Raw genomic sequence first — 13,117 nt, 5'->3', positions numbered from 1 at the left:
TTGAAAATCCCAAAATGAGCCTTAGGTTTTTGAAACCCAACTATAGAATTGCCAATATGTCTGAACTATCCTTGTCACACACAAGCAGTTATCAAGAGATCTTCGAAAATAAAATAAAGGCACTGGAAAAAAAGAGGAGAAAAAAAAAACTACAACCATTTAAGTAATTTGGTTGGAGTTCGTGCAGAGGGAAGTTGGACAGATAGCAGACAATTTTCACAACTATACTGGCCTCCACAGAGTGTGTAAGGAATTATTTTGATTGGTGGCTTAAATGGGCTTCTTTGCCATTTTAAGCCCCTACTGTTCAAATAATGTGCCTATGACCCCCCTAAAGATTTAGCACTGTGAATGTATATTTATATTATATATATTTGTATTATATACATAGCCTATTTGTATGTTATGCTTTATTACATATTAAAAATTATAATAAGAAGCAAATGGACAAATATAATCTGAAAATAAAAAAAAATAAGAAAAAAACCACATTACCGTAAATATAATCATTCGAGTAAATTTAAATAGAGTATGAAATAAAAATATGGTGGTTGTTTCCTAGCTCCTCCTCACTATGATTTTAAAGTTATATAGACTTACCAATAGACTACCAATAGAAATCTGGCTGCTAGTACTTGCAACACCAGGCATAACAACGTTGGCAGAACTAACTTGATAAGGAACTTCCTGAGAATAAACCATGTTCAGTGATTGCTGCATTCCTTGTGAAAGAGATGACTCCTCAATACTTGTCACCCTCTGTCTCCTATTAATAGCAGCCACTGGTTCAGGCTCCTCAGGAATAGAGGAATTATAAGGACTATCACTAAGACCCTTTAACTTCAAAAACTGTGCCAAATTCATTAATGTAGTCACTTGGTTTTCCAAAACAATTGCTTCGCCAGTATACATAAATCTAACCAAAGCAAGCATATCATCATATCTGACATCTTTCATTAGAATAATAGGCTGTGGGTGGGGATTGGCTCCAAGTATTGTCATAAAATATTCTGAATAAGCTGTAAGTATTACTTTATGACATTTTATGCTTTTGCCTTCACAATAAAGTATGACATCTGTAAAACTCTCTGTAGAGAGAATTTGACCTAGCATGGACTTGAGAGCCTCTGTATAGTCAGTCCATTTTAATGCATAGTCCTTGCTTCCCATTATTTTGGATCCTAAAATCAAATAGAATTAATTGGAAAATTTTTGTCCAGGTTTACTGCCAAGAATAATTTAATTTAAGTCTCAGTAGAAAATGATACTACACTTATAGGATTAAAATGTGCTTATAGTAGTATTTAAAAGCATTAAAGAAGAACAATGAGGAAACGAAAAGCAAAACTGGCAAAAAAAAACACAAACTAAAAGCATCCATACAAAAAAAATATATCAGACAAGTCAATTGTTCAGATGCCCTCCTACTTTAATGAAGTAAAAGGATTGAGTTCGATTAGGGGACACGTTATCTATTCAAGTAACCTGCAAATTCCACATCCCTAGTTCAGGATACACTGAAAGTCTAACAATCATTCATCTCTTACTTAGCTCAGACTGGGGAAACAACTACTTCTTCAGTCTCCTTTGCAACCTTATTTTGCCCATCTTGCCAGAAGTAAATGGCCCTAGAACCAGTTTCTACGGTAGAAATTACAAGAATCATCATTGCTTCAAAGGATTTATCATCTTCTGATCCTGGTTGTAAGCCCACAAAGGGAGTTAAATTCATTACCTTACATCCCATCTTCTAGCGATTAAGGTTAAAGAACCTGTAGATGTCACCAGGTAAAATTAACTCAATATTCATGTCACAGTTCATGAGTGGAAAATCACTATTTACATATATACAGGCCAGTTTTCATTGTTCCTAGATGTATTGCCAGCCAGCCATGTTGAGGGCATTCTTCCATCTATCAGTGGTCAATGTCCCCTGATCAAAGATCCTGTATTGTCATCCTGACTTCAATCTTGATAATGAATTTGTTAGGAGATTGAATGCCTTCCCTTGATGATTTGACCCTCATTTACTAAATAGCTGGAAGTAATACTTAACTCCAAACGTCTTCTTCCCTTTGGTTCAATCCTCTCTTTGATGGCCATACATAAAACCTGTTGCTGAAAATGGCAGCAGAAACAGAGATGAATAATCACAAAAAAATGGTAAAGTACAAAATTGGAAAAAATGCAAACTAACCAAGTGATGGTAATCAGATTACATAACAGAAAAATTAAGTGAAAAAAAATCAAAGAAAAACAGCAGAAGTAGAATTTGATGAGTGGTTGCCCACTCCCCACCAACTGTTATACATTTTGGAACATCATGTGTGCTACACAGTTTTACCATGCTTGGCACACTCCTCATAACACTTGACATCATTCCACCACTCTTGGCATGTGCAATCTTGTGGACATGATTTCTGAGAGTGGGTGAACCCTCAGAATTTGAATTCAAAATAGTTAGGATGGGATTTCAAGCTAGAATAGACCATATAGTGGGCAAGTATATTACAATAAGGGTCTAGAGTAACTACCCTCGCCATGTTTGGGGAGCCAAAACCTGGTAAATTTGTCTATTACTTTATATCATTCAGCAAACTTACCTTATTTTCTACAAAACCTGGTATGTGCAAATGTAAGTTAACCAAAAATGGGTTTCTAAAAGAACCAAAACAATTTCCTTGGTGGAGATAAACACTCATTCTTTAAAACAGATAGTTATACATGTACACAAAAAAGAAGGGGTAAATAACATCCTGCCCTGCTCTCATCCCTTACAGGATACTCTATTGATCTTGCCAGACATAGACATACACATAGCCAATGACACTGTGGTAAGAAGAATAACTGAAACATAATTCAAATTGTATGAGAATTTGAATTCCCCCACCTCCTAATAGCATACTTTCTATAAAGACTCAGGGAGGACTCCACTCCCTTAAATAGCTAGTCACACCTAAAATTCTGGTATGATTTATGTATGCGTGATATTAATTGGTAATTGACTCTCAATACTTTAGTAGCTCCCAAAATTCCATTACTTAATAATACTATTTAACCATAGGCTATGTTTGCAAAAAGTTTTCAAATTGCCAAACAGGGCTTTTCATTCTGAATTGAATACTAATATAGCCTACTAAAAATAAATATTTATACATTATATAAAACTTTGTCTTTTGTGAAGGCAGGCCCTCCATAACTATGACTCTAGTTGATCTCTATCAAATGATCAGATTTGTCATTAGTGCATGAACTCCAGGCTTCAGAAAATATCAGCTGCCATTGGACAACAACTGTTTCATAAGTTACCTTCTGGCCAAAGACCTCCTGGTATAATTTTATAAACTGCAGAGCTGCCAAAGATTCAAGTAGTAAAAAAAAGGACTTAGGGATCATTCTGGATGCAAAATGGACCCCAAAACATAGCTTTCAGAAAGTTTTTGAAAGAAAAAGCAGTGACACAACACAAATGATGACTAAGAAAAAAAGGGAATGATCATTTGCACACATCTCTCCATGATCAGAGGCAAAGTGATAATTAAGAAATAGACAATCTGAATTATCATATCATTAGCAGAGCTTTTTCCTCTTTTTTTTTGAATGCTTTACTTTTGAATACAAAAACATAATGAAAGAGATAAGGGTGCATCAACTAGAACATGCAAACTATTTGTTTCCATTTTTTTTACTGTCCTCTGCTGGAACAGAGATGTGATCAGAAACTGTTTCTTTGAGTCTAGCTGCTGCTGAGCAGTTTCAAGAGTAGCAACTGCCTTTTTTTCAGTACATATTGACAGGGTCCTATATATCATGGCCTGCACTAGCTCTATCTCTACCATGTCCTTCTTTTAATGTCTTTTTTCATCTGATTACAAGTTTCCTCCAGCAACGCATCTATGGCCTTTTGCTTGGAACCAAATGCTTCTTTTTTTCTATTGTATATCTTTTCAAACGGGTTTCAGCAACTTGCTGCTCTCTCAGTAGTTCTCTTGTCTCCAAATCCTGTTACTCTTTCTTAGTTTTCTTTCGAGGCTTTTCCCTGCTGTAGGTACAAATCAAATCATAGCTCTTTCTAGTGGAATTGGCCAGTTTTATCAAGTCTTCGGTGATAGCAGCATGAATGAGCATTTTGGAAGCTTGACTACTGACTTATGACAGTCAACATTCTTGTCACTCAGAACTGTCTGTAGAAGTGGTACGAAGTTCTTTTCATCTTCAAATGACTGAAGCATTACTTCATCCCAAAGTTCTTCAGTTGCTTCAGGTTTTAAAACTTGTCCAGCCAATGTCAAGAGATTCAGTTCTGTATAGAGTTCATGCACTAAGGGCTCTTCCTATTGAAACTTTTTGGTGAAATATGTGAAGCCATTCAAAGTCATTTCATAAGACTAGGGTTTTTCTTTGGAATATAGAGAACAAAGTACTCAAAACAGAGCTGGCATCTGTTCCCTTAGTCTTAAAGCAGCAGATCCTATTTTTAACCCTTTGGCAGGTACATGTTTCAAAAAGCAAAACTTAGGAACACCAGTTTTGTCTGGAATCTTCCCATAGTCTTCTTGTCTAGCCAGCCACCCACTAAAAAAGCAGTACACCCTAATGATCAGATTGGAACAATTCAAGCCAATTTCCTGCAAACTCTTCTAGAAAGCATCATGAACCAAATAGCTCTTGCAGCTACCAATACCATGGAGACCTTTGCTACCTGTCAATTCATGTTTTTGATGTTAATCAGTTGGAAAAGTTTTCTGTTAATTTTCGGATCATTACAAATTAACACTAGTAGTTTAGAGACAGATAAACCACCCTCCTTGATCATTCTGACTTCAAGTTTTTAGCTCTGGGATGTCCAATAAATGCAGTTTTTGGATGTCTTTCTACCATTTGTTTCATCTTTTCCAGATTTGGATCCTCATTTGAAGCTCTTTCTTGCTTTATGAGTTTATAGTTTTATCAAACTCAACAACATAATATTCAGTGAAAAATAAGGAAACTTAGTTTGCCCAAGGGAGAAGTTTTTGACCACTGTATCTCTGAACATTTTTCCAAATACATCTGCTATTCCATCTGCAGATTTCCTAAAATAATCAGACTTAATCATCTTCATAGCCGACATAATTTCTGTTACTATTGTTTCCTCTTGCACTATATAAGCACCTAGGCACATGGGCAGTTTTACTGCTCTCCATGGAAGAGGCTGCTAAGAGACAAAGCTGATTTGGTGTTAGCTTTATCATAACATTCTTCTTATATTCAGCAGTTCTGCCATGCTGCAATGAAGTATAGGAGCCTTTATGGCAGACAAGTGATGTATTGCTAATAGAACAGTAGAAAGAAAACAGATCTGCCAGAACAGCTCTAGATCTCAATTTCATTTGGCGTCCTGTTGCATCTTTCTCTTCCAACCAAGTCTCCTTAAATTTACACTTTCCCATTCTTATTTGAACTGGAACTTCAATCCCTAAATCTTAAAAAAGGAAAACAAGTTAGTAGAAAAATGTATAGGCTATTGCAAGAAATGTATCAAACAGTTTGTGGTAACGAACTGTAGTAAGGAGTGACCCGGCTCAATAGTAACCAAAACTCTAAAAAATGGAATTTTGATACCAATAGCTATATCAAAAGAATTGCATTTTAATGCTGGTTTTAAATATATAAGTTTCATCAAGTTTAGTCTTACCCATCAAAAGTTACGAGCCTGAGAAAATTTGCGTTATTTTAGAAAATAGGGGGAAACACCCCCTAAAAGTCATAGAATCTTAACGAAAATCACACCATCAGATTCAGCGTATCAGAGAACCCTATTGTATAAGTTTTAAGCACCTATCTACAAAAATGTGAAATTTTGTATTTTTGCCAGAAGGCAGATCACGGATGCGTGATTATTTGTTTGTTTTTTTCCCCAGGGGTGATCGTATCGACCCAGTTGTCCTAGAATGTTGCAATAGGGCTCATTCTAACGGAAATGAAAAGTTCTAGTGCCCTTTTTAAGTGACCAAAAAAATTGGAGGGCACCTAGGCCCCCTCCCACGCTAATTATTTTCCCAAAGTCAACGGATCAAAATTCTGAGATAGCCATTTTATTCAGCGTAGTCGAAAAACCTTATAACTATGTCTTTGGGGACGACTTACTCCCCCACAGTCCCCGTGGGAGGGGCAACAAGTTACAAACTTTGACCTGTGCTTACATATAGTAATGGTTATTGGGAAGTATACAGGCGTTTTCAGGAGGATTTTTTTGGTTGGGGGGAGGGGTTGAGAAGAGGGGGATATGCTGGGGGAACTTTCCATCGAGAATTTGTCATGGGAAAAGAAAACTTCCATGAAGGGAGAGCAGGATTTACTAGCATTATTTAAAAAATAAAATAAAAAATAAATGTGAAAAAGCTTTTTCAGCTTGAAGTAAGGAACAGCAATAAAACTTAAAACAAACAGAAATTATTACCCATATAAGGGGCTCACCTCCTTATGATACCTAGCTCTTTACGCTAAAGTATTTTTAGTAATTTCAACTATTTATTCTATGGCTTTTGTGATTCAGGGGTCATTCTTAATGAATTGGGATAAAATTTAAGCTTTAGTGTAAAGAGCGAGGTACTGACGATGGGGCGAATCCCCTCATATATGTAATAAAAACATGAGAATACAAAAGTTCTTTACGTAAGCTAATTTATAAGCTACGTAAATCTTTTACCAATAAAAAGATTCGTAAAAAATTAAAAGTTCTAGTTGCCTTTTTAATTAACCAAAAAATCGGAGGGCAACTAGGCTTCGCCCCCGCTCTTTTTTTCTCAAAATCATTCGATCAAAATTATGAGAAAGCCATTTAGCCCCCCCCCCCCCCCCCCAAAAAAAAAATTCAAATTTCGTTTTGATTTTTCCTCTGCGGAGAGCCAAAATCAAAACATGCATTGATTCAAAAACGTTCAGAAATTAAATACAAAAAAACAAGTTTTTTCAACTGAAAGTAAGGAGTGACATCAAAACTTAAAACGCACAGAAATTACTTCGTATATGAAAGAGGCTGCTTCCTCATCAACGCCCCGCTCTTTACGCTAAAGTTTGACTCTTTCTCTCAATTCTTCTTTCTAAAACAGTAAAAAACTTTAGCGTAAAGAGCGGGGCGTTGATGAGGAAGCAGCCTCTTTCATATACGAAGTAATTTCTGTGCGTTTTAAGTTTTGATGTCACTCCTTACTTTCAGTTGAAAAAACTTGTTTTTTTTGTATTTAATTAAGATAAAGAAGGGCAATTGGAAGTAGTCTAATAGTTTAAGAAATGTATGTAAGCTCCAAACAGTGCAAGACACCTAGTTTTAACACTACATCCTTTGCATCTTATACTTTGAGCCATTCTCTTACTCCTCCCACCTCCTGTGTATAATAAAGTGACACCCAGAAAAGAGCTCTCAAGTAACTAACAAAGCCAAACCAAATCCTACTGCTTCCTAACATATTGACTCAAGAGGCAAAAGGAGTCACTCCTTTTTGTCACTAGTCTTTCTGCTCTGTCCAGACAGTAATCCTGCAGCCTATGTAAAAGCAAGTTTTGTCTTTCTTGGACAAGCAAAAACATGCTCCAAGGATCTCAATAAAACAAAATACTTGAAACCATATACTCACAAGGATATTGGTAGCCTTCATGACACAGAGCTTTAAATCAAAGCAAGAAAAGGGACGGACTTTTATCAATTTAAGGGACCAATAGGGACCTTCACTCAATTTTAGGGATATTGTGGCAGCACTTCAATAGAACCCCACTGACCAGCTGCAAAGCATATTTTTTTTCTGATCCTATTGTAAAAAAAAAAGAAAGAAAAAAAGGACCTGATTCCAGGAAAACTTTAAAGACATACCCTTTTTCTCAGCTAACACTGGCCTATGTAAATGTGGGATATATCCTTTTGTTTTCAACAAATCAATCTATACCATAAGAAAATATATAAATATTGACACAATAAAATTAGTCACAAAAGTTAGTCCTTGCTGAAAGAAAAATGAGTTTCACAAACAAAAACTCCCAAACTTGTTCTTACATTATAACAACTAAGGAAAATTATTTGAGTAGAATTCTACTCAAATAATAGGAATTACATTTTCAGAACTAAAGGCAAAGAAAAAGCAACTGGTAACTGAAAATTAAGGTAAAATGTTGTTTTGTTAAAAATTTCAATAGGTATAGGCCTATCATGTAGGCAAATTTCAGGCCCTCTAGAGGGAAAAGGAGTGGAGGTGGATACTTTAAAATATCTTCCTGGGATATACTTTAGCCCATAGACCCATCCCCAAAAGTTTCATTTTCCTAACCTAACCCCTTTCCAAGATAGCAAGAAGTCACTGAACTAGAGTTTTACCAATAAAAGCAAACTTCAAACTCTTTGATTTGTAAAATTTGGTGAAATGAATCATCTAGATTTAAAACAAATTTGTAAACCTTTCCTTTCTTGAAATGGCTAGCACTTGGTTTCCACTTTAGATCCTTTTCAGCATGTGTTAGGTCAGTTTTCAATGCACTTATTTTGAATGTTACCTTTAGCTGACACAGCTAAAGGTAAAAGATAAAATTCTAGTTTAATGACTTCTTGCTATCTTGGAAAGGGGTTAGGTTAGAAAATAAAGTATGTCCTGGGAAGGTATTTTGAAGTACCTACCTCTACTCCCTCTCCCTCTAGAGGGTCCTGACCTATGATGACCTTTAAAAAAAGAGTTTACAAAAAGAGTTATTATTCACGAGGGTTAGTCCGTTTTTGCTACATTTTATTTTCCAGTTAGTTTTGCCAGTGTCCAATTTCAATTTCAGCTCCTGTTTCAGGGCATTGTACTTCTTTTTTTCCAACAGTTCAATTGTAGTATGATCATGAGAGACTTTGAACAAGGGGTATGTAGCTTTGATACTAGCAGTCTCAGACATCGGAAAGAAACAAGCTGTATCATGTTCTACCAGTGTCTTGAACATCATCTTAATAGGCCTGATCTTACCAGGTGTATTTTTACCAAGTCTAACTGAGTAGCTACATTTTGCAGGGCAAAGTACAAGTAGCTTATCATTGAAAAATTGGCAATTGGTGTCATTTTGTTGTCTGTGAGATGAAAAAGTAGCATCTTCAGCTTAACCAAACATAATCAGGTTTTTCCACAATATCTGACACATAAAATGAACTTAAGTTCAAGCTAATGACTCTTAAGTTTGAACTTAACTTAAGTTTGAGCATATGGCTCTGAATTCTACTCAAATAACAAGAATCACATTTTCAGAACTAATGGCAGAGAAAAAGCAACTGATAACAGAAAATTAAGGTAAAATGTTGGGTAAAATTCAAGTTAATTGACTTCTTGTTATCTTGGAAAGGGTATTACTAGGAAGGTATTTTGAAGTACCTACCTCTACACCTTGTCCCCCTAGAGGGCCTTGAAAATTGCCTACATGACAGGTCTATACCTCTTAAAATTTTGACAAAACAACATTTTACCTTAATTTTCAGTTACTAGTTGCTTTTTCTCTGCCTCTAGTTCTGAAAATACAATTCCTGTGATTTGAGTAGAATTTTTAGCCATATCAATGGTTTTTTTTCAAAATTAAGGAAATGTATTTGCATATCTTTAAAACCTTATAAAATGGGATTGAGCAAAGTTATGAAGCTGAAAACAATTTTGTTGTACTTCAATTAAGCAGAAGATCTCTTTTGCAAGGTTTCACCTTTATAACACACACATTTTTAAAGGTCAGGGCCCTCTAGAGGGAGAAGGAGTGGAGGTAGTTGCTTCAAAATACCTTCCTAGGACATACTTTAGTCTGTAGAGTCATCCCTGAAACTTTCATTTTCCTAACCTAAATCCTTACTGAGATAGCAAGAAGTCAATTAACTAGAATTTTACCAAAAAAATTTCAATAGGTATAATCTTGTACCTGTCTTGTAGGCAAATTTCAGGGCCCTCTAGAGGGAGAAGGAGTGGAGGTAGGTACCTTAAAATACCTTCCCATGATATGCTTTAGCCTGTAGACCCATTCCCAAAAGTTTCCTTTTCTTAACCTAACCCCCTTCTGAGATAGCCTAGCAAGAAGTCCCTAAACTAGAATTTTACCAAAATGGTAAACAATGGGCTTGGTCTAGGCATGGGTCCCTCACAGTCCCTTCCTGTTCAAACCAAGAGCCACCACTGGAGTTCAGTAAGTAACCAGTTTATGATTCTTCTAGAGTAGTTTCCTGACTTCATTTTTTTTGAAGGGGGGGGGGAATAGGCTACTCGAAATAGGTACCTGATCATTACAATTACCAATCGTATTAAAAGATACACCAAAGGATATTCCCCTTTTTCAGCTAGCAAATTACTCCAAACATTGGACAATTTATCGTTCTTAAAAATCTCATTCAACCAGGCCTAGCTCAAATGCTTTCCAACATAGGTCTAGCAAAATGTCCATAATTTAGTAGCAAATAATGGGCGGTGAATATAAACTACTTGCCTAGACAGCAATTGATCAGAGCAATAATGCTCACTTCCTTGCCAAGTTATTTTTGTTTGAGGTATTTCCTGGAATAATTGACATTAAAAGTGTTTGTTTAATAATAAAGGTGATGCTAATTGCTAGGTCACCAATGACATCTATTAAGAGGTGAAATTTTGAGGCTATGAATCTAGAGGGCTTTTAATCGGCTATTTGGCGGAAATAAAGTAAAAAAAAAACAATAGAAAGCGAAGTTGATTTATAAGACTGACTAGTTAAAATTATCGCGAATGTCTTTCCTTATTATTGGAACTACCACAGGAAAAGTATACCATTTGAAAATTAACTTAATCAGATTTTTTCCGGAAAATTATAGCGAATAATAATTAGTCTCCTAAAAATAATTTAGCTTTGCCAGTGACAAGGTGGTTGGGATCCTCCTTTAGAATGTCGCTGGGTAGAAGTTGAGAATTTTTCAAGGTTTCTAAGAAAAATTTGAAAATTACAAAATAGACAAACAAGTCCAAACTTGCAGTTTTAAAATGGCTATGACGGTATAATTCGAAGTTTGGGCCAAAAACTAAGAACCAGAATAATTTCCCTGGAGGACTGGGTTTGCTTTCTGAGTCTAACCAATTTATTTCTTCTTGAGAGTGATAGTCTAATAGATTTCTGCTTGTTACAAACATCATTGGGAATCTCTCCAAGGGCTCCAAACGAAGCCAGACTCGTTTACTAGCTTTTAAAATAATGCCCTGTATTTAGAGTACTCTTGTAGAAAGAGGGTATCACAGCCATAGAATTATCCAGGCAAACACGGATTTTTTTAACTCTGCCATAGATTTTATTTTACAATGGAATTTCATTAAATTTTTACTCTTTTCCATTAATTTACCGTAACTTTTTTGAATTTCTAACCATGAAATGAAAATGTATCTGAAACGTAAACTTAAAAGAGTTTACGAAAACGGAAAAAGCATCGTTTTTCCGTTGACAAAATACAAAACCGGGTCAAGAAGAATTTAACCCAAGGAGTGACTAGGCCCAATAGTAACCGAAACTCTAAAAGAGAATTTTGACGACAAAAAATGAATCAAAAGAATTTGCTTTTTATGCTGATTCTAAATATAAAAGATTCCTTAAGTAGCCAGAAACTGGCTATACTCTTCAAAAGTAACGGGCCTTAGAAAATTTGCCTGATTTTCGAAAAGGGGGAAATATTCTCTAAAAGTCGAATAATCTTATTCATCATATCAGAGAACCCTACTGTAGAAGTTTCAAGCTCTCATCATAAAAATTTGGACTTTTTTTTTCCAGAATTAAGGTCATGGATGTGTGCTCATTTGTTTTTTTTTGTTCTTCCCAAGGCCGATCGTATTCGGCCATTAGTCCTAGAACTTCAGAAGATACTTCATTTGAATAAAAATCAAAAGTTCTAATGCCCCTTTCAAGTGGCCAAATAGATTAGAGGGCATATTGCCCCTTTCCCACGCTCTTTTTTCCTCAAAATCGTCTGATAAATATTTAAAATAGCAATTATGTTCAATATAATTGAAAGATCCAATAAAACAAAAGGTTCCGTGGTGATTTTTCTAGGGAATACTTTACAAAGGGGGGGGGGGTGAAGATTTTCTAAGATCTATTTTATTTGTCTTACTTTCTCTTTAGTGACTTAATTTTACATGTGGAGATGTTCTGGAGGAACTGTCCGGGGAAATTCTAAGCACAGTGCTCTTGGGGATTTTGATGAAGATGGGAAGGGTTAGGGTTTATCCTACCGCAGAACTTCTCCACGGGGGAATTATCACCTTGAGAGATTCTCCATGGGAAAATTTTCCGTGGGAGAAACTTTCCATTGGGAAGGGGGGGGGAGGATTTTAGAGGAAAGTGTTCCACATAGAGAGGAGTTCTGGTATGACTTGGAAAAACAATCAAAAATAAAATAAATAACCACTCTTTTTTCAAATGAAGTTATGCTAAGGAGAATTTCTCAGACAGAATCGTTTACAAGAAATTTTCAGGGAGATATCTGCAGTGAAGGATTCACATACAAATCCTTCATGGAGGATTTTTTTGTGCGGGAGGGGAAATTTTCCACTAAGAGGGAGGCGGATTTCCTAGCATTAGTTAAAAACGATCAGAAATTAAATCAAATATAATTTTTTTGACTGAAAGCACGGAGCAATGTTGAAACTTAAAATGAAAAAAAAAAATATTCCGTAAATGAAAGGGGCTGTCCCCTCCTCAATGCCCTACTCTTTAAGCTAAAGTTTGACCTTTTGTCCTAATTCTTTAAGAATTAATCCTGAAACACAAGCACCGCACAATTAGAACCAGGAAATTTTTAGAAGTTCTAAAAACAATACCGTAAAGAGTGGGGTCTTGAGAGGGAACAGCCCCTTTTATGTACGGAATAATTTTTGTTCATTTTAAGCTTCAATATTATTCCTTTCTTACGTTGAAAAACGTATTTGTTACTTTCATTAAGATAATTTGATGATATTGGCGAAATAAAATCTGATATTGTGTTTATGTTTATTTTAATTTGTGTTAAAAGTAGAATATTAGGTTTGACTACAGAGAGAAATGTATTGCATGAATCGTAGCTCTTCCCTTTTCCTTTGACGTCAGAACAAACTACAACGTTTCATACAGATTACGAAGTAGTACAAGT

The 13,117-nt window shown here is 35.6% G+C and overlaps 1 protein-coding gene across 1 annotated transcript in view; it reads right to left on the bottom strand.

The window, feature by feature from the left end:
* LOC136035239 (uncharacterized) overlaps positions 1-10,580 on the bottom strand; it is a 36,964-nt gene extending 26,384 nt beyond the window's left edge. Inside the window, exons 1-2 of the mRNA XM_065716897.1 lie at positions 10,462-10,580; positions 601-1,181 (exon numbers count right to left, since the gene is read on the bottom strand). Coding sequence (XP_065572969.1) covers positions 601-1,170 — 570 coding nt within the window. The 5' untranslated portion in view covers positions 1,171-1,181; positions 10,462-10,580. The remainder of the gene's footprint in view (positions 1-600; positions 1,182-10,461) is intronic.
* Positions 10,581-13,117: the final 2,537 nt, after the last annotated feature.

The sequence above is a fragment of the Artemia franciscana genome, chromosome 2 (assembly GCF_032884065.1).
Source record: "Artemia franciscana chromosome 2, ASM3288406v1, whole genome shotgun sequence".
NCBI lineage: Eukaryota > Metazoa > Arthropoda > Branchiopoda > Anostraca > Artemiidae > Artemia > Artemia franciscana.
Note: the sequence above shows the minus strand (reverse complement) of the source record. Positions and strands in the feature narration are given on the sequence as shown.